General features: G+C 46.7%; 1 protein-coding gene across 21 annotated transcripts in view; it reads left to right on the forward strand.

Moving 5' to 3' along the window:
• The window catches only part of nebl (nebulette), a 555716-nt gene that overhangs the window by 412393 nt on the left and 115876 nt on the right, over nt 1-27447 (forward strand). For 17 of the 21 annotated variants that reach the window (XM_085987820.1, XM_085987817.1, XM_085987818.1 and 14 more), the window contains 4 exons: nt 7869-7970; nt 14066-14170; nt 24429-24542; nt 25744-25848. The exons of 3 other annotated variants lie outside the window; for them this stretch is intronic. In XM_085987820.1, coding sequence (XP_085843946.1) covers nt 7869-7970; nt 14066-14170; nt 24429-24542; nt 25744-25848 — 426 coding nt within the window. Of the gene's footprint in view, nt 1-1249; nt 1352-7868; nt 7971-14065; nt 14171-24428; nt 24543-25743; nt 25849-27447 lie in introns of those variants that run through there. One more of the 21 variants, XM_085987826.1, reaches the window with a different exon arrangement.

The raw sequence follows: 27447 nt of genomic DNA on the forward strand, positions 1-27447 counted from the left end.
ACCCTGCGTGCGATGCTCCTCCAGGCTTTCCTGAACTCTCTCCTGGGAGCCTTTCTGCCATTGTCCGGGCACAAGATGGGTCTTCTCTCCTGGACAGCATCAATCAGCACCCTCAGTGCATGGTCTGAGAAGCGCTGGGCTCTTTCACGGGCCATCTCCATCTGTTCTGGCGCTATTTTGTCCCACCAGCACTGTTGAGGCCTAGCAGCAGGGCTCCAGTGTGCAGGGCGTGGCAGCAGTCAAAGTTGACCCTTCCCCCTTTAAGAGCAGGCCGGCGTCAGGGTGTCTGCTGTCAAGCAACACATGACCGCACCTGCGCTGCGCCCGGCATCGGCGTTATCAGGCCGCAGCGCCGGTTTAGCGCCGGAACCGAGCATTGCAACGCCGGTTTCAGCGCTCGCCAAAACTCTTGGCCAAATCCACTGAATTTCGGCGCGGTTGCCTGCAGTTTCCAGCGGGCGCTAAATTTACCGAACGCCCGACTTTAGCGCCCCAAAACTGTGCAAACTGAATTTCTAGGCCTATCTGTTTTGGGGTGGATAGGCTAAGATGTGCCAAATGGCCTTCCTATCTGTAACAATCTTGAGACCTCTAGAGTCATCCCTGCTTGAGAGGAAAAGAACATAAAGCATGAAATGAAGAAATGCTATTAAGCCCATCAGTCCGACTCAGTTTACAGTCCATGCTCAGCTTCAAACTCCACATCCTATTCATCACCAAGACTGTCTACTTCCACCTTTGCAACATTGCCTGCCTCCACCCCTACCTTACCCCTCTGCCACTGAAACCCTTATTCACACTTTTATCACCCTCAGACTTCCATTAATCAAGCTTGGCAGTTGCTTTTCACATATCTCATTTCCACGGTCCCTGCATTGTAGAGACAATTGAGTGTTAGCATCTGTATCTCTACTTATCTTACCCACGATCCCATTCTGAACCAGATATTTGGTGGGGTGGGGCGGGGGGGGGAGTCAATATCCTTTGAATCTTGACTTTCACTTGAAGCTGGTTAGTTTTGTATTTTTGTCTTTCAGTTCTACAAATACAGTACTCATAAATGACCTGTATAAATCTACATCATTTAATCTTGCACAAATACAAGCTAATCACAAAGAATTAAAGGGGTGGTTAGAAAAAAATTCTTTTCATACAGGATGGTGAGAATGCAAATTTCTTTGCCACAGACATGGTGGATGTCGATGACGACGAGGCTGATGGGTGGCAGGATCTTATACGATATAGAATATGAAGATAAGTTGGAGATTTAGTAGAGTGTAGCTGAGGAGGCCACAAATACTGGAGAGATCGCAATTTGACATGACGAGGGTTTCAGCAGATGGGGGATGAGGTAGGGGTACAGACAGGTAATTGTAGAAATTAAGAGATTATCATCATGTTTAACCCGGTCATCAAATGCGATTGTAAAAGAACAAACAATGAATATTGTGTGGGAACCTTTGTCTGGTTTGGAAAGTCAATGCAGTGTATCTTGATGTACTTAATGCCAGAGGGAATGAGTTGCTTTCTCAGATCTTGGTGGTGCACTGAGATTTGTTGATGTACAATGTCGTCATAAATGTTGAAAATTTCTATCCTGTGTTTTGTTTTCCACCTTGTCTTTGAAATGAAAGCACCTTAATATAGCATATAATGGTCATCTGGAACTTGTTCTGGACATCTACTTAAAGATAATGGGCGTATTTTCCGATCGGAGGCTTCCCACGTGCGGAGGCCTACGATCTGGAAAAAATCTACGCACTCACCTGAGGGCACCCGAAGTGCGTATAGTTCCGATGCTGGGCCTCTCCAACTCCAAGTGCACAGGGACTACATATCCCAGAGGCGCATGCGGTTCGCAAGCGTCCCTGGGATCACGTGGGCCATGGGGAGCCAATCAAAGAAGGGAATCTCCCTTCGTACACTTGACAGATAGACCTGTCAAATATATGAATGGAGATCACCCCAAAAACACTTTAAAACATTAAATAAATTTTTAAAAAATCACTCTTTAAATGTAGTGTAATTGGTGGGATTGATTTGATTTAATTTAATTGCAATTAATTAAAGGTTAAGTCATGGCAGGACAGCCCGGTGCCGTGGTATGCTCCTCCTGCGCTATGTGGGAACTCAGGGACACTTCCTGTGTCCCTGACAACCATGTGTGCAGGAAGTGTGTCCAGTTGCAGCTACTGGCAGACTGCATTGCGGTGCTGGAGCAGCGATTGGATACATACTGGACCATTCGCGATGCTGAGGACGTCGTGAATAGCACATTTAATCAGTTGGTCACACTGCAGGTAAAGGTAGCACAGGCAGAAAGGGAACGGGTGACCAACAGGCAGAGTAGTAGGCGCAGGCAGGTAGAGCAGGGGTCCCCTGTGGCCATCCCCCTCGCAAACAGATATACCGCTTTGGATACTGATGGGGGGGATGGCTTACCAGGGGAAGGCGGCAGCAGCCAACTTCCTGGCACCAGGGGTGGCTCTGCTGCACAGGACGGGAGGAAAAAGAGGGGTAGAGCTATAGTAATAGGGGATTCTATTGTAAGGGGAATAGATAGGTGTTTCTGCGGCCGCAAACGAGACTCCAGGATGGTGTGTTGCCTCCCTGGTGCAAGGGTGAAGGATGTCTCAGAGCGGCTGCAGAACATCTTGGAAGGGGAGGGTGAACAGCCAGTTGTCGTGGTGCATATAGGTACCAACGATATAGGTAAAAAACAGGATGAGGTCCTAAAAGCTGAATATAGGGAGTTAGGAGGTAAATTAAAAAATAGGACCTCAAAGGTAGTAATCTCAGGATTGCTACCAGTGCCACGTGCTAGTCAGAGTAGAAATAGAAGAATATTTCAGATGAATACGTGGCTAGAGGAATGGTGCCAGGGGGAGGGATTCAAATTCCTGGGAAATTGGAACCGGTTCTGGGGGGAGGTGGGACCAGTTCAAACCGGACGGTTTGCACCTGGGCAGGGCCGGGACCGATGTCCTAGGGGGAGTGTTTGCTAGTGCTCTGGGGGAGGGTTTAAACTAAAATGGCAGGGGGCTGGGAACCTGAGCAGGGGGACAGAGGAAAGGGAAACAAGGATAAAAGCAAAAGATAGGAAGGAGAAAAACAAAAGTGGCAGTCAGAGAAATGAACGGTTTAAATCAATCATGGCCACAGTAAATAATAATTCTAATAGGTCTAAGAGCGTTAAAAAAACAAGCCTAAAGGCTTTGGCCTAGAAATTCAGTGGGCTGCGCCACCCGTTAGCGCCTTAAGAGGGCGCTAAGTGGGTCGGAAGCCACGGGCCACGCCTCCCGCTAAATTTAGCAGGATGCTAATGGCGGCGCTAGCCGTTAGCACTGTGTCATCGGTGTGCGCAGCGCCCCGCTACCGCCCCGATCTACAAGGCACAAGTGAGGAGTGTGATGGAATATCTCCACTTGCCTGGATGAGTGCAGCCCAACAACACTCAAGAAGCTCGACACCATTCAGGATAAAGCAGCCCGCTTGATTGGCACTCCATCCACCACCTTCAACATTCACTCCCTCCACCACCGGTGCACTGTGGCTGCAGTGTGTACCATCTACAAGATGCATTGCAGCAACTCGCCAAAGCTCCTTCAACAGCACCTTCCAAACCCGCGACCTCTACCACTTAGCATGGGAACATCACCACCTACAAGTTCCCCTCCAAGCCACACACCACCCTGACTTGGACCTGTATCACCGTTCCTTCACTGTCGCTGGGCCAAAATCCTGGAACTCCCTTCCTAACAGCATTGTGGGTGTACCTACACCATATGGACTGCAGCGGTTCAAGAAGGCGGCTCACCACCATCTTCTCAAGGGCAATTAGGGATGGGCACTAAATGCAGGCCTAGCCAGCGACGCCCACATCCCATCAATGAATTAAAAAAAAGAAATTTTAGTTGCGCTCCCTGCTTTAACGCCGGACGCTATTTGCGCACGGTTCAGGGGGCCTACCTGCGGCGGTAGAGGCGCTAATTAAAGGAGAGGTGCGGGCGGCCATTTTTTTTGCTGGCCGCCTGCCAGCACCTCTCCGCGCTGCCGTCCCCGGCCTCCTGATCCCCCCGCCGCCCCCCCCCCCCCCGCGGAATGCCGACTGCGTTCCAAGTGCCCGGCACTTCTCCTCGGTGCCGGGCTCTTTTGCCGGCACTCGCGATCCTCGATCGTGCTGCACAAGGCCCCTCCCCTTTAAGAAGGGGAGTAAGGCCTGCAGTACCGCAGCGCGCCATGCTGCAGCGTGTGGCGCTGCGGCACGTTGCGCAGCGATATTCAGCTGCAGCGCCCCAAGAGGGATGAGGGGCGCCTCCAGTAGCGCTGCGCTTCCCTCTGGGGCGCGCAAAGTGAATTTCCGGCGGGCGGCCGTGACTACTTCCGGGGGGCGCTACTTTTGGCGCCCTGGCGAGGCTAGCGCCCCAAACGGGGTGCTACTGAATTTCTAGGCCTTTGTGTCTTAATGCGAGGAGCATTCGTAAAAAGGTGGATGAATTAGCTGCGCAAATAGAGGTAAACGAATATGATTTGATTGAGATTACGGAAACATGGCTCCAGGGTGGCGAAGGCTGGGAACTCAACATCCAGGGGTTTTCAATATTCAGGAAAGGTAAGCAAAAAGGAAAGGGAGGTGGGGTAGCATTACTGGTTAAAGAAGGGATTAACACAATTGTAAGGAAGGACATTAGCTCTGATGATGTGGAATCTGTATGGGTAGAACTGAGAAATACCAAGGGGCAGAAAACGTTAGTGGGAGTGGTATATAGACCTCCAAACAGTAATGCGGAGGTTGGGGTTGGCATTAAAAGGAAAATTAGAGAAGCGTGCAATAAGGGCACAGCAGTCATCATGGGTGACTTTAATCTGCATATAGATTGGGCTAACCAAATTAGTAACAATACTGTGGAGGAGGAATTCCTGGAGTGTTTACGGGATGGTTTCCTGGACCAATATGTCGAGGAACCAACCAGAGATCAGGCCATCTTAGACTGGGTATTATGTAACGAGAAAGGATTAATTAGCAATCTTGTTGCACAAGGCCCCTTGGGTCGGAGCGATCATAATATGATCGAATTCTTCATTAAGATGGAGAATGAAGTAGTTGACTCAGAGACTAGGGTCCTGAATTTAAATAAAGGAAACTACGATGGTCTGAGGTGCGAATTGGGTAGGATTGATTGGGGAATGTCACTCAAAGGGTTGACGGTGGATAGGCAATGGCAAACATTCAAAGACCGCATGGATGAACTACAGAATTTGTTCATCCCCGTTTGGCATAAAAATAAAACAAAAAAGGTGACTCAACCGTGGCTAGCGAGGGAAATTAGGGATAGCATAAGATCCAAGGAGAGGACATATAAATTGGCCAAAAAAAGCAGCAATCCAGAGGATTGGGAGCAGTTTAGGATTCAACAAAGGAGGACAAAGTGATTAATTAAGAAAGGGAAAATAGAATATGAGAGTACGCTTGCAGGGAACACAAAAACTGACTGTAAAAGCTTTTATAGATATGTGAAGAGAAAAAGATTGGTGAAGTCAAGCGTAGGTCCCTTGCAGTCAGAATCAGGGGAATTTATAATGGGGAACAAAGAAATGGCAGACCAATTAAATACATATTTTGGTTCTGTCTTCACAAAGGAGGACACAAATAACCTCCCAGAAATGTCGGGGAACATAAAGTCTGATGAAAGGGAGAAACTGAAAGAAATCAGTATTTGTAGGGAAATGGTGTTAGGGAAATTGATGGGATTGAAGGCCGATAAATCCCCAGGGCCTGATAATCTACATCCTAGGGTACTTAAGGAAGTGGCCCTAGAAATAGTAGATGCATTGCTGCTCATTTTCCAACATTCGATGGAATCTGGAACAGTACCCATGGATTGGAGGGTAGCTAATGTTACCCCACTATTCAAAAAAGGTGGTAGAGAGAAAACGGGGAATTACAGACTCGGTAGTGGGGAAAATGCTAGAGTCCATTATAAAAGATGTAATAGCAGAGCACTCGGAAAACAGTGACAGGATCGGACAAAGTCAACATGGATTTACAAAAGGTAAATCGTGCTTGACTAATCTACTGGAATTTTTTGAGGATGTAACTAGTAAAATAGATAAGGGAGAACCAGTGGATGTGGTGTATTTGGACTTTCAGAAGGCTTTCGATAAGGTCCCACATAAGAGATTAGCATGTAAAGTTAAGGCACATGGGATTGGGGGCAAGGTATTGACTTGGATAGAGAACTGGTTGGCAGATAGAAAGCAAAGAGTTGGAATAAACGGGTCTTTTTCCGAGTGGCAGGCAGTGACTAGTGGGGTACCGCAGGGATCGGTCCTTGGACCCCAGTTATTCACAATATATATTCATGATCTAGACAAGGGAACTAGATGTAATATCTCCAAATTTGCAGATGACACAAAGCTGGGTGGGCGTGTGTGCTGTGAGGAGGATGCCGAGAAACTACAGGATGATTTGGACAGGTTGGGTGATTGGGCAGAAGCATGGCAGATGCAATATAACGTGGATAAATGTGAGGTTATCCACTTTGGTGTCAAAAACAGGAAGGCAGATTATTATCTGAATGGCAATAGATTGGGAGAAGGGGAAGTGCAACGAGACCTGGGTGCCCTTGTGCACCAGTCGCTGAAGGTAAGCATGCAGGTGCAGCAGGCGGTTCAGAAGGCAAATGGTATGTTGGCCTTCATAGTGAGAGGGTTTGAGTACAAGAACAAGGATGTCTTGCTGCAGTTGTACAGGGCCTTGGTGAGACTGCATCTTGAGTATTATGTGCAGTTTTGGTCGCCTTATCTGAGGAAGGATATTCTTGCCATGGAAGGAATTCAACGAAGATTCACCAGGCTGATACCTGGGATGGCAGGAATGACGTATGAGGAGAGATTGGGTCGATTGGGCTTGTACTCGCTAGAGTTTAGAAGAATGAGAGGGGATCTCACTGAAACTTATAAAATTCTGGCAGGACTGGACAGAGTAGATGCAGGGAGGATGTTTCCGATGGCCGGGGAATCCAGAACCAGGGGTCACAGTCTAAGGATAAGGGGTAGGCCTTTTAGGACAGAAATGAGGAGGAATTTCTTCACCCAGAGAGTGGTGAACCTGTGGAATTCTCTACCACAGAAGGCAGTAGAGACCAATTCATTAAAGGAGTTGGATATATTTCTTAAGGCTAAAGGGATCAAGGGGTATGGGGAGAAAGCAGGGACCGGGCACTGAACTTGGATGATCAGCCATGATCGCATTGAATGTCGGAGCAGGCTAGAGGGGGCCGAATGGCCTACTCCTGCTCCTATCTTCTATGTTTCTATGTTTCTAGTTGAAATTACAATAAATTAAATATTTTAAACAAAAATTTAATTTTTTGAAAAAATAATAAGTTTTTTACAGGGCTAAAAATTAACTTACATTTTTTAAAAAGTATTTTTAAATGACGAATGAGTGAAAACATTAAAAAAAAACTTTTTTCAACTGTTATGCTGGTAAAAGCAGCCCTTAGGCACTGTGCATGCCTGAAACCGGCATTTCCGATGTCCAGCCCAATGTTTTCCTTGAAAAGGTTCATGAGAATTATTCCTGTTATTTAAATTTACATATCTACAGAAACCTCTGCTAATAAAGCTGAATTACATAGTATTGTGGTTTATGAATGTGAACCTAAAACTCTTTAATCCCACTCAGGCACCATTATATATTGAATGACTTATGTTCAGATTTGAGTAATATTCAAGTTTTGTTTATATAGAATATATGTAATGTCTTGCATCTTTCTTTCATGCTTCAGCCTGCATTAAGCTTCTGTAAGATAGAAGTATAGATGTTGATGTGAATATGATGGGTAATTTTTTTTTCTGAATAGGTATTGTACAAGAAAGATGCACAAGGCGTGCACAGTTATACGGAGATTGTTGATAGGCCAGACATCAAAAAAGCAACGCAAACTGCCAAGCTGGTTAGCAATGTAAGGAATTGTTTTTGAGCAATATTCAAACTTGTACTTAATAGCTTTAGCACTTCTTTCTACTGAGCATGTTTGTTTGGTCTGAGGTGGGGCAGAGGTAAAACTGATTCCAAAAGTTTGTGATAAAGCAGAGCATTAATGGAGTGTTGTGCTATTTTGAGATCTTTATTTTTGGATTTTCTCTAAATACCATAGGTACAGCCCTGAGGCAGCATTCCAGACAGCCAAAATGTTGCACCTGCAACAATGCTAGTCTTGGGGCTGCCTCCTGTGCTGTCTGTACAAATTATATTTTTTGACATCACAGTAGTAATTAGCTGTGCCTGTGGAAAACTCAAAACATAATTTCAGATAGCTTATTATCTTTCCTTAATAATAAAATAAAATAAAATTTTTCAACACAACCCAAGCTGCCAGTATATATAAATGTATTTGGTCCCACCTTAGGGCCATCTGTGTAAAATGTATAAAGTGGCATCAAGAGTTGCACAAACTGCAACAAGGTCTGATTATCAGAAACATGCACAGTGGCATCTTTACCTAAGCCGGTGACATGTCGTAGAATATTGACTATGGAACCCCACTGTGCTTTCCACATCAGGACAATGCAAAACTCCTCTAGTAGAAGCACTAAGTTCCAGCACCAATCGCTCATCAGCACGACTGATACGTCGACACAACCACAGTGCCTTCCATTGTGTGCACAATGGGGGGAGGGGTGGATGGATGAAAGCTCACTTCACTCAGACAGTGGATTTTCCTCTAAAGAACACAGGCCAACAATGCAGATGCTGCAGCTGGGAAATAAAAGGGAAAGGAGGGAAAGGTTAAAGCTAAAGGAAAGTCAAACATTCAGTCCTTGAATGTCTAGTGATGGAACTCAATCCTTGTCTGGAGTTTGGGGAGAAAGCCCTTTCTTGGTCCTGGACTTTCCAAAGCCATTAAAATTAGTCGGCTTGATGATGCACTGCTCTACAATTCAAGACGGACTCTGAAGTGGGAAAACAGATAGTAAATCCGGCTGCTAATGTGCAGGTTGGGTCCCACTCTCCTCTCACCATTGCTGCTAGTGCTAATGGCAGGGATTGCAACCCCTCTATACTAGAGGTGGGAACTTCTGTTCTTGCAAGAGTTTCTACTTACACAGTATAGAAATGCTGTAACCCTTGCCATTCGCACTGGGACTGGCGCGGAGAGCAAAGAGGGACCTGGTCTGGTGCACTAGCAGACTGACTTGAGTAGGAGCTGGACAAGGGGAGAGGAGGCCTGGTCTGTGCTGACTTGCATCAGTCAATGCTGACAATCATTGAAATAATAACAGTTGGCAGAAATACTGTTCAACAGGAGTATTTATCAACAGATGGTTTTATCAAGAGTTTCTTGTTCTAGTTAATTAGAGTGATTAATAGCTAAGTGTAGGATGTGCCTGTCTTATTTCTGTTTATTTAATAAGATTCACCTTTTCGATGTTTTGTTTCCAATCGCTGATGACTTACAACTGCCAGTGGAAATTTTCTGTTATAACTGCTGTGAATGATAGAGGGATTGTTATCTATATTAATTTCTGATTGCAAACAGTCAAGAAAAAAACCAGGTACCTGATTCTTTTTTATGATGAGGCAAAATTTGGTTCAAATGATCAAACTGCTTTATTCAATAGCAAGGTGACCATACAGAGCAATAGTTATGATCAAGTTCACTTAGTTTAATCGATGCAATTTATCACTGTGTAATAATGTGAAAATAATCTATCCACTACACCACAGCACTTCAGTGAGTCATTTTACTTGACTTAAACAGATTAACTCCTCTGCATATTACCTTTTTGAGCCTGCCTTACCTGGGGCCTTTCTGCGTGATCTGCAGCTCCTTTTGCAAAAGCTAGTCTGCCTTTTTTTTAGCTGTCTGACATTGTTTATTCTTGTGACTGTTTGCAATCAGAAAGAGATCAAAAACCTTCCAAAATGGTGTCGAGAGTTTTTTTTAATCAGTTATGGTGACAAGCTACCTAATTGCTTATTACTTACAATCTATGAAGAAATAACATCAAGGCTAGTTCTTTAGCATCTTAGCTACCTTCTATCTCACACCACTTTTTTTGTAAACTTGCAGTAATACACTGGGCTTTTCAAACACAACATGAAAGTAACTCTTCTGTTTTGATTATTTCTGTGGAAAACTGGTCACAAATTCTTAAATGAAACAGTAATATACCTGTAGGATGAATTTGTTATTCTCTACTTCCTAATTTGTGCAATTGACATCATCAGAGCTATAAGCTTTCCAAGTGAGAAGAAGCATAAATTATGGATCATGTGAAATCTCTTAAGATGAGGCTTTATGTTGCTGGTAAAGGATGATACTGGTACATGTAATAACTGTATCCGACAATGTGGAAAACTGCCCAGGTATGTCCTGTCCACAAAAAGCAGGACAAATCCAATCTGGCCAATTACCACCCCATCAGTCTACTCTCAATCATCAGCAAAGTGATGGAAGGTGTCATCAACTGCTATCAAGCGGCACTTACCAATAACCTGCTCACTGATGCCCAGTTTGGGTTCTGCCAAGACCACTCGGCTCCCAGCCTCATTACAGCCTTGGTCCAAACATGGACAAAGGAACTGAATTCCAGAGGTGAGGTGAGAGTGACTGCCCTTGACATCAAGGCAGCATTTGCCCGAGTGTGGCATCAAGGAGCCCTAGTAAAACTGAAGTCAATGGGAATCGGGGGGGGGGGGAACTCTCCATTGGCTGGAGTCATACCTAGCACAAAGGAAGATGGTTGTGGTGGTTGCAGGTCAATCATCACAGCCCCAGGACATCACTGCAGGAGTACCTCAGGGCAGTGTCCGAGGCCCAACCAGCTTCAGCTGCTTCATCAGTGACCTTCCCTCCAACATATGGTCAAAAATGGGGATGTTCACTGATGACTGCAAAGTGTTCAGTGCCATTCACAACTCCTCAGATAATGAAGCAGTCCATGCCCGCATGCAACAAGACCTGGACGACATTCAGGCTTGGGCTGATAAGTGGCAGGTAAGATTTTCACCACTCAAGTGCCAGGCAATGACTATCTCCAACCACTGCCCCTTGACATTCAATGGCATTACCATCGCCGAATCCCCTACCATCAACATCCTGGGGGGGGGTGGTCACTAATGACCAGAAACTTAACTGGACCAGCCACACACATGCTGTGGCAACAAGAGCAGGTCAGAGGCTAGGTATTCTGCGGCGAGTGTCTCGCCTCCTGACTCCCCAAAGTCTTTTCACCATCTACAAGGCACAAGTCAGGAGTGTGATGGAATATCTCCACTTGCCTGGATGAGTGCAACTCCAACAACACTCAAGAAGCTTGACATCATCCAGGACAAAGCAGCCCGCTTGATTGGCATCCCATCCACCACTTTAAACATTCACTCCCTCCATCACCAGTGTACTGTGGCTGCAGTGTGTACCATCTACAAGATGCACTGCAGCAACTCGCCAAGGCTTCTTCGGTAACACCTCCAAACCTGCGAGCTCTTCCACCTAGAAGGACAAGGGCAGCAGGCACGTGGGAACACCACCACCTCCAAGTTCCCCTTCAAGTCACATACCATCCTGACTTAGAAGTATATCGCCGATCCTTCATCGTCGCTAGGTCAAAATCCTGGAACTCCCTCCCTAACAGCACTGTGGGAGTACCTTCACCACACGGACTGCAGTAGTTCAAGAAGGTGGCTCACCACCACCTTCTCAAGGGCAATTAGGGATGGGCAATAAATGCTGGCCTCGCCAGCGACGCCCACATCCCATAAACGAATAAAAAAAGAAGTTAAGCCTATAAGACAGATCAGTTAGTAATTTTTTAATGCTTAACCTGTGTCTTGTTTAGTATTTATTGATCCATTAGAAAAAGTAGAAAAACACTTACTTATGTAGCATATCATCATGCTCTTGAAGACCCAAACATTTCACAACCCATATATTGCTTTTGAAGTGTAATCACTGTTATACAGGCAAACACAGCAAGCTACCATAAACAACAAATTAATAAATGGTATTGAGAGAGAAATGTTAGCCAGGAGATCAGGAAAATGCCATGCTCCTCTTTGAAAGATTCCATGGCACTATTCACATCCACTTGAGCAGGTAGATGGGGCCTCAGTTTACCGTCTCATCTCAAAGACTGCAGCCGGAATTTTCCCCTGAAAAAAAATGGGTGGGTTTGGAGTGTGGGGGCAGTTCAGTTGTTAAATATGTGAATCCCGACCTGATCTCGCCTCCAACCCACCCACTTCCGGTTTTGACTGGGTGGGGGGCGAACAGTCAACCAGCTGCCAGGGGCCATTACCTTAATTTAAATATTGTAATGAGGTTGGAAGCCTCTATTTTCCCCTCCATTTTGTTTTTAAATGCCTGTGGACGGGTTTCACCCAGTTTATGAAACCTGGCAGTTAAACAGAGGCGGGGACTACTGAATCCAGGAGGTAAGTGACTTTATACCTACTTCTTGGATCCAGGGTCGCTACCTAATCTACCCGCTGCGCTCAGGGTCCCCCACGAGGACTCCGATTGCATTCCCAGGCCCGCCCCCCCCCCCCCCCCCCAAACGACGGTGATGATGATAATGAGGCCGGCCCCGATCCTCCGCTCTCTGCCCCCGCCCCCCCACCCCCCCCCGATCCCCACTTGCTTGCTGATCCCCAACTGCCCCCCATCACCTGCTGATCCCCTACCAATCCTGGAACCCCCCTCTTGATTGCCAACCCCCTCCCGCCAATCCCTGACCCCCCTCCCACGGACCGACCCCTCGCAACTGAGGCCTACCCGCCCGCAGCCAGTCAGCCAGCCTCTCAAGCTGGCTGGCTGCGGGTGGGAAACCGAGGCCTCATTTGAATTAGGCCCTGCTGGTAAAATTGACTGGGACTGTGGGAAATCCAGCCTCCTGGGTTTCCCGCCCACCTCGGACATCCTCCGCCCCCAACCCGCCTGCCTGACTAAAATTCCGACCTGCACACTGCAGCACTCCCACAGTACTGCATTGAAGTGTCAGCCTTGGCTATGTGCATAATGACGCTTTGAACCTGCAACCTTGTGAACCAGAGTTGGGTGCTACCAAGTTGGCAAGCTGTTTAAAAAGTAAAAACTGTTAGTGCATATGAGGTTATTTCGCATTCTGATTTCTTTTCCCATTCAGAGAGATTTTATTTTGTGAAGTCAACGATCTAATTTGTAATGTAATACCGATTCTGAATGGGAAATGGGCATGGTAAACTTGTATCAATATAATTTTCACATCTGCTTTCATTTATGCTGAAATTTATTGGGGAAATTGTTATTAGTGATTAAAAAAAATACCAATCCATTAAATTAACTCACTACAGGTGTTTGATACATTTAGTGCAGTAATATAGTAAAAAAAAAACAGCTAAAAGGGAACAAAATTGAGTATAGTCCCAGAAAAATAAGATAATAGGCTTCAACTGTTAGTCATTTGTATAATAATAATTATTAAAGCATTGCAGTTTCATTACTTGACTATTAAGACCATGAACTCAGCAGACTGGCCATTAAAGGCTTAGCTGTCTCATTCTCCTATATTTTATCACCCTGTCCTGTCCTCTAAGTGTGAGGGTCTGTCCGTACAATGAAAACCTTCAGAAAAGATTGGCACCATTCCAAAGCTTTATGTTGTGGGCTATAAAAATGATGCCTGTTTCTGTGACGAGTGGTGTAGTCACGAGCTGCAGTACATCCTTGGGTCAATTTTACTTCTACATGGCAATTAAATTAGACAGTGTATTATGATAGATGTTCACGTTGAAGTACCTGTGCTGTATGGAAATTATTTATTATTATTACAAAATCAGTTGAGTGCCAAGCAATCATTCATGTCCATTCATCTTACATGAGCTGTAGAGTTAAGGAAATGTAATCCCAAGTTAATGTGTACTTTCTATCTGTGGGCAAACTGATTATTGATAGAGATGACTAAATGTAATGATTATTGATTTGTGGTGGTGAATAAATGAAGAGATTCCAATTTAAAACAACTTACATTTGCATCTTAAATACTGTATTAATTGAACTTCATATATCTTTTGCAGGTTGCATATAAAAACCAAGCTAAAGCAGCAGCATCTGTGAAAACATCTGTCATAGGTAGACCAGACATTGAGCATGCAAAGGAGGTTTCCAGAATTACTAGCCAAGTAAGTCCTTTGAATTGAAAGAATATATTTTTTTGATAGAGGAAAAGAATCACTCATTTTGTTTTGTGGTTGCTATGTAATTTATCAGATTTAAGAGCAACAAACCTATTGATACCCCAAATTGTGAGATTCCGAATGAGCACAGTGAGCGGCTTCATATGGTTTACAATTTAAAAGTCAGCAATAATCTTGAAGTTTTTAAATAAAGGGCTGCGTATTTTTATATTGTTCAAATCAAAGTTTATTAAATGGAGAGTGAAAGCCTGGCCTGATTGCTAGATGTGCAATAACTATCATACAGTAGTTATTTATTTGCTAAATTTTAAAACAGGTAGCTATCTTAATTCTTGTGTATGAAACTTTTTTTTAAAAGTATCTACCAGGACATTTCTTAATTAAAAAAACCCTCAGTTTTCACCAAATCTAATCATTAAGATTAATATATGTGTAGGACTTTTATATAAGAATTTTTGGAGGCAGCAGGGTGATGAAGTAAAAATGAAATAAAAACACACAGGGCGCAAAATTCGGCTGCTTTGCGCCTGCCGTTAGCTCCTCCATGGGGCGCAAATGGGTTTTCACCCGGGCACGGCGATATTAGCGCCCGCACTAAATTGGGCCGGGTTTTTGCAGAGGCGCTAAGAGTTAGTGCCCAGCTCCTGTAGGTACTGGCACGCCCGGCAATGATGACGTTATCGCCATCCGTACGTACGTAGCGCCCCAGATGCAAAATTTAGCTGCGCCCCCTCACTTACTGCCTGGTGCTAACAGCAACAACATCAGCTGTTGAGTTGGAGTCAGCTCCGCGTGCGCTATTTAAAGGCACCATCTTGGGGAAACTTTTTTGTCGGCCATATCTCTGCTGAGACATTGGCAGACAAGCTGCTGAACATATCCAATTCCACATGGCTGAATCGAGTAGCCCTCTCCCTCGCAGCAGCCATGTCTCAGTAGCTGCGAGGTCGCACTCCAGTGCAGCAGTGCTGATAATGAGCAACTGCAGCTTGAAATTACCTCCCCTTTAAGAGCTGGAATAAGCCAGAGTGAAGGCTGATTGCTGAATGCAAGTCAGCTGAAATTGGGTAGCGCTCTAGCAATAGCGCCCTACAGTGCTCCACTGAGACCATTCGCGCCTCATTTACCGCCCCGCTTCACTCCTGGGGCGAAAACGCCCAATTTTGCAACATTTTTCAATGGATTTCGCCGTGCGCTAACTTTTCAAAAAGTTAAAAGCTAGCAAGGGGCGCTACCGAATTTCATGCCCAAAATGCTGGAAAGACTCAGCAGGTCAGTCAGCATCTTTAAAGAGAAAAGACAGGTCATAACGATTTGGGTTTGCACCCATCATCAGAACAATGGTTGCTGAAGTGGTCCAACATGTGGCGGTGCTACGGAGTGCACATTGGTTCAAACCAGCTACTTATGAGTTTTTGTTCTTATGTGCTGTTACGAGACGGTGTTGAGATAACGCGGCAAACGTGGGAGTCGAGACCAGAGCTAGTAAAACACAACTGCTTTATTCAACCTCATGGCAAAGAGAAACTGGAAAAGCCCGCGCATCCACTTAAATACTCCCCAGACAGGAAGTGCTCCCGGCAGCCTGTCCCTGCGGGAAACAAGTTGCTGGAGGAAAGGGCCCCCGGCTGGGGGTGTCTGCTTAAACTGTCTGTGCCGCCGTGAGCGGATTATGTCCAGTGGTGGCGTGTCGCCACAGAGCTCCCCCCAGAATCCGCTTAGGAGGAGTGGACGAGTCGTGACGGTGGTGTGATGGTTCTGCCGCAGCGGCTCTGAGTGGTCGCCGGTCTAGTTGGTGGGGCCAGGCGGTTCGCCGCCGGCTGTGCTGGCTTGCTGGCGGGACGGCCTCTAGTTGGAGGTCGGGCCACGGGGACCTGTTCCCCTGGTTCTGTGTGTGCTGGTTTGAGCCAGTCGATGGAGACTGTGTCGACCCTGTCGCCGAGTCGCAGCTTGAAGACCTTGTCCCCGGTTTGTAGTACCTCGTACGGTCCGTCGTACGGGGGTCGCAGGGGCCCGCGGTGCGCGTTGTGTCGCACGAAGACGAAGCGCGCCTGCTGTAAATTTGGCGGGACATGAGGTGCGAGTTCGCCGTGTCGGTTGACCGGAACTGGGGCGAACTGCTGAGCGGAAGAGAGAGTTGAGCCGCTGCTGTTCGGCCGACCAAGGCGTGGTAGCCTCCGGAAGGAATTCGCCTGGGACGCGCAGCGGTTGTCCGTAGACTAACTCCACTGCCGAGGACTGGAGGTCTTCCTTGACTGCGGTGCGTAGGCCTAGTAGCACCCACGGTAGGCGGTCAGTCCAGGTGTCCTGCAGGCCGGCGCGGAGTGAGGCCTTGAGTGACCTGTGGAAGCGTTCACACAGCCCATTGGCCTGCGGGTGGTACGCCGTGGTTCGGTGGAGCGTCACCCCGAGGTTACGTGCTGTGGCCGTCCAGAGTTCGGAGGTGAACTGGGCGCCTCTGTCGGAGGTTATGTCGGCTGGTACGCCGAACCTTGCGACCCAGGTGTTAACGAACGCCCTGGCGATGTCGGCTGTAGTGGTGGAGGGCAGCGGCACTGCCTCAGGCCAGCGTGTGTAGTGGTCGACCATCATGAGGAGATAAGTTTGGCCTTGCGATGGCGGCAGAGGACCGACGATGTCGACGTGTACGTGGTCGAAGGGGCGGCTGGGTACCTCGAAGTCTCCCAGGGGTGCTTTTGTGTGTAGCTGTACCTTAGCCCATTGGCAGGCGAGGCAGGAGGTGGCCCAAGTCCGAACATCTTTGCTGAGGCCGCGCCAGACGAAACGCTGGGAGAGGAGTTTGACGGATGCGCGGGCACCCGGATGGGAGAGCGCGTGTAGCGCGTCAAAGATGCGGCGGCACCAGGTTGCAGGGACGACCGGCCTGGGTTGGCCGAGTAAGACGTCGCAAGTGACTGCCGTGGCTTCGGGCCCATGCGCGACCTTGGCTAGGCGTAGCCCTGGCAGGCTGGTAGCCGCCGAGAGGAGGTCTGGGTCCGTGAGCTGGGCCGCTGCTAGTTGCGCGTAGTCGACCGCGAGGTGATTCGCGCAGATGGCGGGACGGGAAAGACAGTCGGCGACTACGTTGTCTCTACCGGAGACGTGCTGGATGTCCGTAGTAAACTCGGACACGGCCGCGAGCTGGCGTTGCTGCCTAGCGGACCAGGGTTCGGTGTGCTTGGCCATCGTGTATGTGAGTGGCTTGTGGTCTACGTATGCGGTGAAGGGGCGGCCTTCCAGGAGGAACCTGAAATGGCGGACCGACAGGTGGAGCGCAAGAAGCTCGCGGTCGAAAGTGGAGTATTTGACCTCCGGGGGGCGCAGTTGGCGGCTGTAGAAGGCAAGTGGCTGCCACGCGCCATTGACCCACTGCTCGAACACTGCTCCGACCGCATGGTCAGAGGCGTCGGTGGTGAGCGCGACCCAGGCATCGGCCCTCGGGTGCGCGAGCAGGGTGGCGTCGGCGAGCGCGAGCAGGGTGGCGTCGAAGGCGGCTGACGTGTCAGTGGTCCAGGCTACGTCCATCTTGCCGGATTTACCTCGGAGGGAGTCGTATAGGGGCTTCATGAGGGCTGCCGCTCTGGGGATGAACCTGTTGTAGAAGTTCACCATCCCGAGGAACTCCTGGAGGCCCTTGATGGTTTTGGGGCGGGGGAATTGCTGGACGGCCTGCACCTTGTTGGGCAGGGGGACGGCCCCAGCAGGGGTGATGTGGTGACCGAGAAAATCGATCTCGGTTAGGCCGAATTGGCACTTCGCCGGGCTGAGGATGAGCCCGTGTTGGGCTAGGCGCCCGAACAGGATGCGAAGGTGTTCGAGGTATTCCTGTTTGGAGGAGCTGGCCACGAGAATGTCGTCTAGATAGACGAATAGGAAGTTCAGGTCCCGGAGGACTGAGTCCATAAGGCACTGGAAAGCCTGGGCTGCATTCTTGAGGCCGAAGGGCATCCTCAGGAACTCGAACAGGCCGAATGGGGTGATGACGGCCGTTTTGGGGATGTCCGCGGGGTGTACGGGGACTTGGTGGTAACCGCGCACCAGGTCGACCTTGGAGAAGACGGTTCGTCCGGCCAGTCGGGCCGAGAAGTCCTGGATGTGTGGCACCGGGTATCGGTCGGGGGTGGTGGTGTCGTTGAGGCCGCGGTAGTCCCCGCAAGGGCGCCAGCCTCCGCCGGGCTTGGGGGCGATGTGGAGGGGCGAGGCCCAAGGGCTGCTGGAGCGGCGGATGATGCCGAGTTGGTCCATGGTGGTGAACTCGGCCCGCGCGATTTCCAGCTTGGCCGGGTTGAGTCTGCGGGCGTGGGCAGAAACTGGAGGGCCGGTGGTGGGGATATAGTGCTCCATGCCATGTTTGGCGGCTTTGGCCGAAAAGGTCGGGTTAGTGAGGGCGGGAAACTCGGCTAGGAGTGCCGAGTAGTCGTCCGTGGCTCTGGCGAGGCAGTAGGTCGTCAGGCCGGCCGAACGGGCCGGGCTGAATGCGCCGGGGATGGGGGCCATAGTGTTGATGTCGACGAGGCGGTGCCTCGGAATGTCGACAAGGAGGCCGTGGGCGCGTAGGAAGTCGGCGCCGATGAGTGGGCAGAGTACCTTGGCTGTGAGGAACTCCCAGCGGTAGCGGCGGCCTGCGAGGTCGAGCGTGACCATGCGGGTGCCATATGTGCGGATGTCAGAGCCATTGGCTGCGGCCAGCGTGATACCCCGTGTGCCGCGTTGGATTTTGAGGGCGGAGGCGGGGGTGATGCTGTGCTGGGCCCCTGTGTCGCACAGAAATCGGCGGTTGGTTCTGTCGTCGGTGACGTACAGTAGAGGCCCCTTTTGCCCCGCAGCCATCGCGGGGGCCGGTGCGGGGGGGGGTTTGAAAGTGCACGGTGGCGTGCAGCGTTGGGCCCTAGTGCCAAAACGGGTGTGGTAGTAGCAGTGACCCGGAGTGGTAGGGCGGTCGGGCCTAGTGGGCCGGGAAGACCGCGTGGTCGTTGCCGTGAGGTCGGGCGCGACGTCGCGAGCAGACTGCGCAGAGAGCAGCCGGTCGGCCTTTTTGGCTATGTCATTCAGGTCCGTGGAGCCAGACTCCACAATGAGCGGGCGGATGCTGGCGAAAGAGGGCGCCGGTGTTTTTGTCGTCCGAGAGGGACAGCATGTGGGAAAGCAGATCCGAGGGTGAAGCGTCACCAAGGCTGGGGAGGTCAAGGAGTTGGCAGTTGCGCTGGTAAGAGGACGTTTGAAATTTTTTAAGGAGCGCAGCCTTCAGATGTTCGTACTTGCCTTCCACTGATGGAGCCTGCAGCGCTGCCCAAACCTTGGGGACTGTGGCGTAGGTGAGAGAGGAGACGAGGTAGTCATACTTTGTGGCGTCGACTGTAATGTGTTTCAGCCGGAATCTGGACTCAGCTTGAACAAACCAGGCTTCGGCCAGGTTCTCCCAAAAGTCCGGTAGTTTAACCGTGACTGCGTTTGTATCCGCCATGCTAGCTTAGGATTCGTCCTGAGCGTCGGGGTCACCAGTGTTGAGATACCGCGGCAAACGTGGGAGTCGAGACCAGAGCTAGTAAAACACAACTGCTTTATTCAACCTCATGGCAAAGAGAAACTGGAAAAGCCCGCGCATCCACTTAAATACTCCCCAGACAGGAAGTGCTCCCGGCAGCCTGTCCCTGCGGGAAACAAGTTGCTGGAGGAAAGGGCCCCCAGCTGGGGGCGTCTGCTTAAACTGTCCGTGCCGCCGTGAGCGGATTATGTCCAGTGGTGGCGTGTCACCACAACGGTGTATATTGATTGGGAGGCAGTGAGAATCACACAGGGTAATCTTGCGCTCCTTCCAGGAACCGGAGAATAGCTCTGGGAAGGAAATTTTATTAAAACAGAACATAGTTTCAGAATGAGATCTTTTTTCCTTACCAGGCAGCTACCATAAACTTAACTGCCGTAAATATTTACAGACAAATATGCAACATCTGGCCATTTGGTGCAGTGAGTTGGAATGTTAATGAATAATGTTACAACTAAACTGACCCTTGCAGCTTCTTCTCCAAGTATCCTAGCGGATTTAGAAATCTGTATTTACATTGGACAAGGTTAATCAAGGCAAGTCTTATTTTTGCAGTGTACTTGCTAAGACGAGATGTGCAATAGAATTAATGTGAATAACTATATTTACAAATTAATTTAACCAATGCAAACAAAGTGTTAATATGCTGTTCAAAAAAGTTCCTGCAAATGAGATATCTGTTAACTATTTTAATTGCCTTCCTCCGTGTCACTGCAAGATGTAAACTGCAACTTCACTTTTTCACATCATCTTTTCATATTAACCATATCTTCTAAGTGAGAAGTCAGTACAGACCCTCTTTAATTTTTTTTTAGCTTTGTAAATTTATCAAGCTGCTAAGATGCTCAAATCAATATATGCTCTTATTCATTCTGTAGATACAGGCTGTATTGCCCATATTTTCCATTATAAATTGCTACGTATGCATATATACTGAAAACTGCCTATGTAAACTTGTCGGGCTGTAATTAATTTTTAAAGGAAATATAAGGACAGAATGTGTGACTTTAAAATGGTGACTGAATTACATCTGCACACCCTGGTGCAAATATTCTCTGCCATCTAACACTGTGACTTCTATAGACTCTGGAACAGCTCCCATGGATTGGAGGATAGCTAATGTAACAAGGTGGTAGAGAGAAAACGGGGAATTATAGACCGGTAAGCCTGACATCGGTAGTGGGGAAAATGCTAGAGTCCATTATAAAAGATGTAATAACAGAGCAATTGGAAAACAATGACAGGATCGGACAAAGTCAATATTGATTTACAAAAGGTAAATCATGCTTGACTAATCTACTGGAATTCTTTGAGGATGTAACTGGTAGAATAGATAAGGGAGAACCAGTGGATGTGGAGTATTTGGACTTTCAGAAGGCTTTCGATAAAGTCCCGCATAAGAGATTAAACACAGAAACATAGGAGCAGGAGTAGGCCATTCGGCTCCTCGAGCCTGCTCTGTCATTCAATGAGATCATGGCTGATCGTCCAAATTCAGTACCCTGTTCCTGCCTTCTCTCCATATCCCTTGATCCCCCTAGCCTTAAGAAATATATCCAACTCCTTCCTGAATATATTTAGTGAATTGGCCTCTACTGCCTTCTTTGGTAGAGAATTCCACAGGTTCACCACTCTCTGGGTGAAGAAATTCCTCCTCATCTCTGTCCTAAATGGCTTACCCCTTATCCTTAGACTGTAACCCCTGGTTCTGGACTCCCCGACCATCGGGAACATCCTTCCAGCATCTAGTCTGTCTAGTCCTGTTAGAATTTTATAAGTTTTGATGAGATCCCCTCTCATTCTTCTAAACTCCAGCGAGTACAAGCCCAATCGACCCAATCTCTCCTCATACGTCATTCCTGCCATCCCAGGTATCAGCCTGGTGAATCTTCGCTGCACTCCTCAGATAAGGCGACCAAAACTGCACACAATACTCCAGATGTGGTCTCACCAAGGCCCTGTACAACTGCAGCAAGACATCCTTGTTCCTGTACTCAAACCCTCTCGCTACGAAGGCCAACATACTATTTGCCTTCTTAACCGCCTGCTGCACCTGCATGCTTACTTTCAGCGACTGGTGTACAAGGATGCCCAGGTCTCTCTGCACTTCCCCTTCTCCCAATCTATTGCCATTCATATAATAATCTGCCTTCCTGTTTTTGACACCAAAGTGGATAACCTCGCATTTATCCACGTTATATTGCATCTGCCATGCTTCTGCCCAATCACCCAACCTGTCCAAATCATACTGGAGTTTCTTGGTATCCTCCTCACAGCACACACGCCCACTCAGCTTTGTGCCATCTGCAAACTTGGAGATATTACATCTAGTTCCCTCATCCAGATCATTAACATATATTGTGAATAGCTGGGGTCCTAGCACCGATCCTTGCGGTACCCCACTAGTCACTGCCTGCCACTTGGAGTCACTGCCTGCCACTTAGCGTGCAAAGTTAAAACACACGGGATTGGGGGTAAGGTACTGTCTTGGATAGAGAACTGGTTGGCAGACAGGAAGCAAAGAGTTGGAATAAACGGGTCTTTTTCCGAGTGGCAGGCAGTGACTATTGGGGTACCTCAGGGATCGGTGCTAGGACCCCAGCTATTCACAATATATATAAATGGTCTAGACGAGGGAACTAGATGTAATATCTCCAAATTTGCAGACGACACAAAGCTGGGTGGGCATGTGTGCTGTGAGGAGGATGCCGAGAAACTCCAGTATGATTTGGACAGGTTGGGTGATTGGGCAGATGCATGGCAAATGCAGTATAATGTGGATAAATGCGAGGTTATCCACTTCGGTGGCAAAAACAGGAAGACAGATTATTATCTGAACGGCAATAGATTGGGAAAAGGGGAAGTGCAACGAGACTTTGGTGTCCTTGTGCACCAGTCGCTGAAGGTAAGCATGCAGGTGCAGCAGGCGGTTAAGAAGGCAAATGGTATGTTGGCCTTCATAGTGAGACAATTCGAGTACAGGAGCAAGGATGTCTTGCTGCAATTGTACAGGGCCTTGGTGAGACCGCACCTTGAGTATTGTGTGCAGTTTTGGTCGCCTTATCTGAGGAAGGATGTTCTTGCCATGGAGAGAGTGCAGCGAAGATTCACCAGACTGATACCTGGGATGGCAGGAATGACGTATGAGGAGAGATTGGGTCGATTAGGCTTATATTCGCTAGAGTTTAGAAGAATGAGAGGGGATCTCATTGAAACTTATAAAATTCTAACAGGACTAGACAGACAAGATGCAGGAAGGATGTTCCCGATGGCGGGGGAGTCCAGAACCAGGGGTCACAGTCTAAGGATAAAGGGTAAGCCATTTAGGACTGAGATGAGGAGGAATTTCTTCACCCAGAGAGTGGTGAACCTGTGGAATTCTCTACCACACAAGGCAGTTGAGGCCAATTCATTCTTAAATATATTCAAGAAGGAGTTAGATATATTTCTTAAGGCTAAGGGGATCAAGGGATATGGGGAGAAAGCAGGGACAGGGTACTGAAGTTGGATGATCAGCCATGATCTCATTAAATGGCGGAATAGGCATGAGGGGCCGAATGGCCTACTCCTCCTATCTTCTATGTTTACTGCTTCACCTGAAGACTACACTTGATCATGACTCCCTATATGCAACAACAAGGGAGATTGACTTGTATATTCCATAAATTTCCCTTTAAGGTACCCTGACTACTTTACTTATGCAACACTGTTCATTATATATTTGAACTGAGGATGGAACTTTATTGGAATGTGTTAATCTGAACTGACTTTTATCACTTTACTGTTTACACTGTACCTTATCCCTGAACCAGGAAGTGATTTATTCAGAAATAAAACCAGAAAATGCTGGAAACACTCAGCAAGTCAGGTAGCATCTATGAAGAGAGAAACAGAGGCGGTGTTTCAGATGACCTTTTATCAGAGCTGGTTGATTTATTCAGTATTAGTCTACAGTGTCTGATGCATTCAATGGTGTACAGAAGGGTCAGAGCGGAACAACAATTTGAATGAGGCTGCCTACATCAGCTTTATTTAAAAAAAAGTTTGCTTTGAGGACTGGTTCAAAATGGTACCAGGAGGCAAGAAGTTTCATTGCAATCCAAAATAATTTTACGTATTTTAATTCAAATATTCACTAAATTTACAATAGATCTGAATCTACAGCTGTTGTTCAAACATTAATTTTTTTTATTTGCTTTGTTGCAATGAATTTTCCATTATTTCATCATATTATCTTCAATTAATTACATAACTGCAATTTCTGTCATCTCAGATGTTAATCACTTAAGGAGAAAATTATTTTGAGAGTTATTGCAACATCATTATTAGCATCATATTCATTTTTCAACAGTTTTCCCATGATACTGAACATAATATTGTTACTCTTTCACTGTCATAAAAGAAGTTGACAAAAGTAAATGTAAATTCAACTTGATTTTCTATTTGGATTATGAGAAAATTGGATCTTGCCCTAGCTTTGCCGGTTGTATAAGGAAATCAGACGTAATAGCTCCCAAGAAATGCCCTGATATTGGTAAGTTGCAGAGAATGAGGTGATAATATATATCTTCTCAGTGAGTCTTTTTGAATGAAGAAAAGACATACTGTGTTGCTTGTTCTGCAAAGTTAGATTCGACCAGTTGCTGGGGGATTTACAACTTCATTGTACCTGATTATTATTAACTTTTTTTGCTCTAGGTTAACTACAAAGACAAATTTAATAAAGAGATTAAAGGAAAGAGGCATCACTTCAATCCCCAGGAGAGTGCTTCCTTCAAACAACTGCAAGCAGCATCTGTTCTTGCAAGTGACGTAAGCAGGATTTGTAGAAAATAATTGTTCACTTTCCTTTTTGCAGGATAAGATTTGGTAATTTCCATATTTTGCCCACTGTGTCTTTTTATTGAATGTTTTTATAATTTCTTCCCACTCATTAACTGAATTGAATATGTGATGATTCAGTAGGCTGGAATTTTAAAATGTCTGTGAAACTTCTGGAAATATAGGTGCTGCCTGGCTCCAAATATTTATTAATAGTAATGAAACAATGCTGCTGGCCACTGTCCAGTTAGGGTACCCATCTCCTGCTAGCAGTTTTAACCACTACTGTCAGGGACTCTTTTCTGACCAACTAAAGATCCAAGTAAATAAAAATCAGATTTTTTAAAAATGCGCTCAGGGGCTCCCTCTAAAGTTCAGTGATGCAGCTGGTCCCACAAGGATACATTTCTTATGAGGTGGGTGTACCAGAAACCCATAATAGTGGTTCTTTGTTGAATCAATAAATGTCTCTCAAAAGTCAGTTAACAGGGTCTCCGAGAATAGTTTATTGTCAAAGTGACTTGACCTTCATTTGTTACTACCATTTGATTTCTGAAAACATCCTGGCTCACCGTTGTCATTCAGCAGCATTGTTATTAGGATTATAAATGCCATAGCTACTTTATTTGTTGTGAATTTAGCAAGCTGATTAAGTATATGTTAACAAAAATGCACATTTTAATAGGTTTTGAAAATAAAGTTAAAAGCAAGAAAACTGGAAATCTAAAATAAAAACAGAAAACACTGGAAATGTACAGATATGTTAGCATCTGAAATTGGAAAAGATCGGTTAACAATTTCAATAAAGACCCTTCATCAGACTTGGTGAAGCATCACTACCTGAAGGGTGAACCTAACTTTTCTTTTTTCAGATGTGGGTGTATCTGCACTATACTTCCAGCACATTTTTACTTGATGACCTTTCATCAGAACCATGGATTCTGATGAAAGGCCATGGACCAGAACCGTTAACACTACCCCTCTCTCTCTCCACAGATGCTGCCTGACCTGCTGAGTGCTTCCAGCATTTTCTGTTTTTATTTCAGATTTCCACCATCTGCAGTATTTTGCTTTTTACCTTTTTTTAGGTTTGAACTTATTATTGCACTTTCAAAATGTTGTTTGTTGCAGAGATGTAAGGAACCAGATCCAAAACTTCCTCTTGCATTTAAGATTTGCCTCCTACTTTCAGGTGAAATACAAGACTGATCTTCAAAAAATGAATCAGACAGTATCAAATTTGCCCAATTTGTTGCATCTGGAGCATGTATTGGCAGCCAGCAAGTTGCAAAGTGATGTGAGTTTTTTTTTCGGAATTCCTATACTTTTTTGAAGTCATGTATAGATGCGTACTCGGTTGGTTGCAAAAAGCGTGATAAACAAATGAAAGGAGAGCAGAAAGAAACATCAGTATGATGTGGTTAATGCACTTTATTTAGCTAAGTAGAGAGAGTTGATGTTGTGTTTGTACCGCTATACACAACTACATAAAATAAATAAGCAGCAGAGACTGAGAGTAACTTCAAGTGAACTTTACTGGGTAACTGGAACTTCGGCACTGACTGTACAAATCGATACGCGTCTGTTATATACGCTCGCAACTAAGGATGTACATCCGCAAAACAAAGTAGTCCCTTCAATGTTGTATACATTACACTTCCTCCCCCTTTAGTTTAATAGTATATTAATGCAAAATTTCTATAATTAGCATACAGAGCCTGTCTTTACAGTAACCTTTTTGTTTTCTTAAAAGTAACAAAATTCAAATTCCAACATAACATTTTATTTTGTCAACAGCCCTTTTACAAGTCAAGTCTCTGGGGAGGCCTCCTCTGCCTCTCTGGGTAACGTCTCTCCAGACTCTTTTGCTTTGGGGAATGAGACTGTACAGGTACAGGTGCATCAGGTGAGCTATCAGCACAGGTAGAGCTCTCAGCTGTGGATGAGGCTGGTGCTGATGCTGATGAATCAGGAGTGTCTGTTTCCATGTCAGGTGAGTCTGGGCGAGGTATAGGGGTGTTTTTCACCTGAACATCCAGAATTTGGTCCACATGACGTCTCAAAACGTTCTCGCCCACATCCACAGTATACATCAGTGGTCCCTCTCTTGTGGATATTGTCCCTGGTTGCCACTTTTCCGTCCGGAAATCCCGAGCAAGAACTGACTGTCCCACACTGAAGCTTCTTGTTGGCTTAGCATTCAAATGTTTGAACTGTTTGTTCTCTACATCACGACGTACATTCGGTTTAAGAAGGTCCATGCGAGATCTCAGGTTCCTGTTCAGAAACATCATCGCTGGAGTCTGATTAGTGGCTGCATGTACTGCGTTCCGATAAGCAAAGCGGAAATTGTCTATCTTGTGTTGCAGTGGTAGATTCTCGCTGTACATTGCTTTGATGGCCTTCTTGAAAGTCTGTACGAATCTTTCTGCCAAGCCATTTGTAGCTGGATGGTACGGGGCAGATGTGTAGTGCTTGATTCCATTTTTCCTCATGAAACCTTGGAATTCGTCAGAGACAAATTGTCGTCCATCGTCTGTGCAGATTTGTTCTGGTAGGCCATTTCTAGCGAACATGGTCCTCAGAACTGAAATGGTCTTTTCAGATGTGGTTAATTTCATTTTAATGACCTCGGGCCATTTGGAATGTGCATCGACTGCAATCAAGAACATGAGTCCATGAACGGTCCAGCAAAGTCGATGTGCACACGTTGCCATGGTGATGAGGGCCATTCCCATGGATGGAGAGGGGCTTGTGGTGGTGCGTTCTGGACATTTTGACATCCTGAGCAGCTCTTTGTCAGGTCCTCGATCTGTTTGTCAATTCCCGGCCACCACACGTATCCACGGGCAAGGCTTTTCATCTTTACCGTACCTAAGTGGCCTTCATGCAATTC

The sequence above is a fragment of the Somniosus microcephalus genome, chromosome 5 (genome assembly GCF_052327205.1).
Source record: "Somniosus microcephalus isolate GS21.2 chromosome 5, FLI_Smic_1.0, whole genome shotgun sequence".
Taxonomy (NCBI): domain Eukaryota; kingdom Metazoa; phylum Chordata; class Chondrichthyes; order Squaliformes; family Somniosidae; genus Somniosus; species Somniosus microcephalus.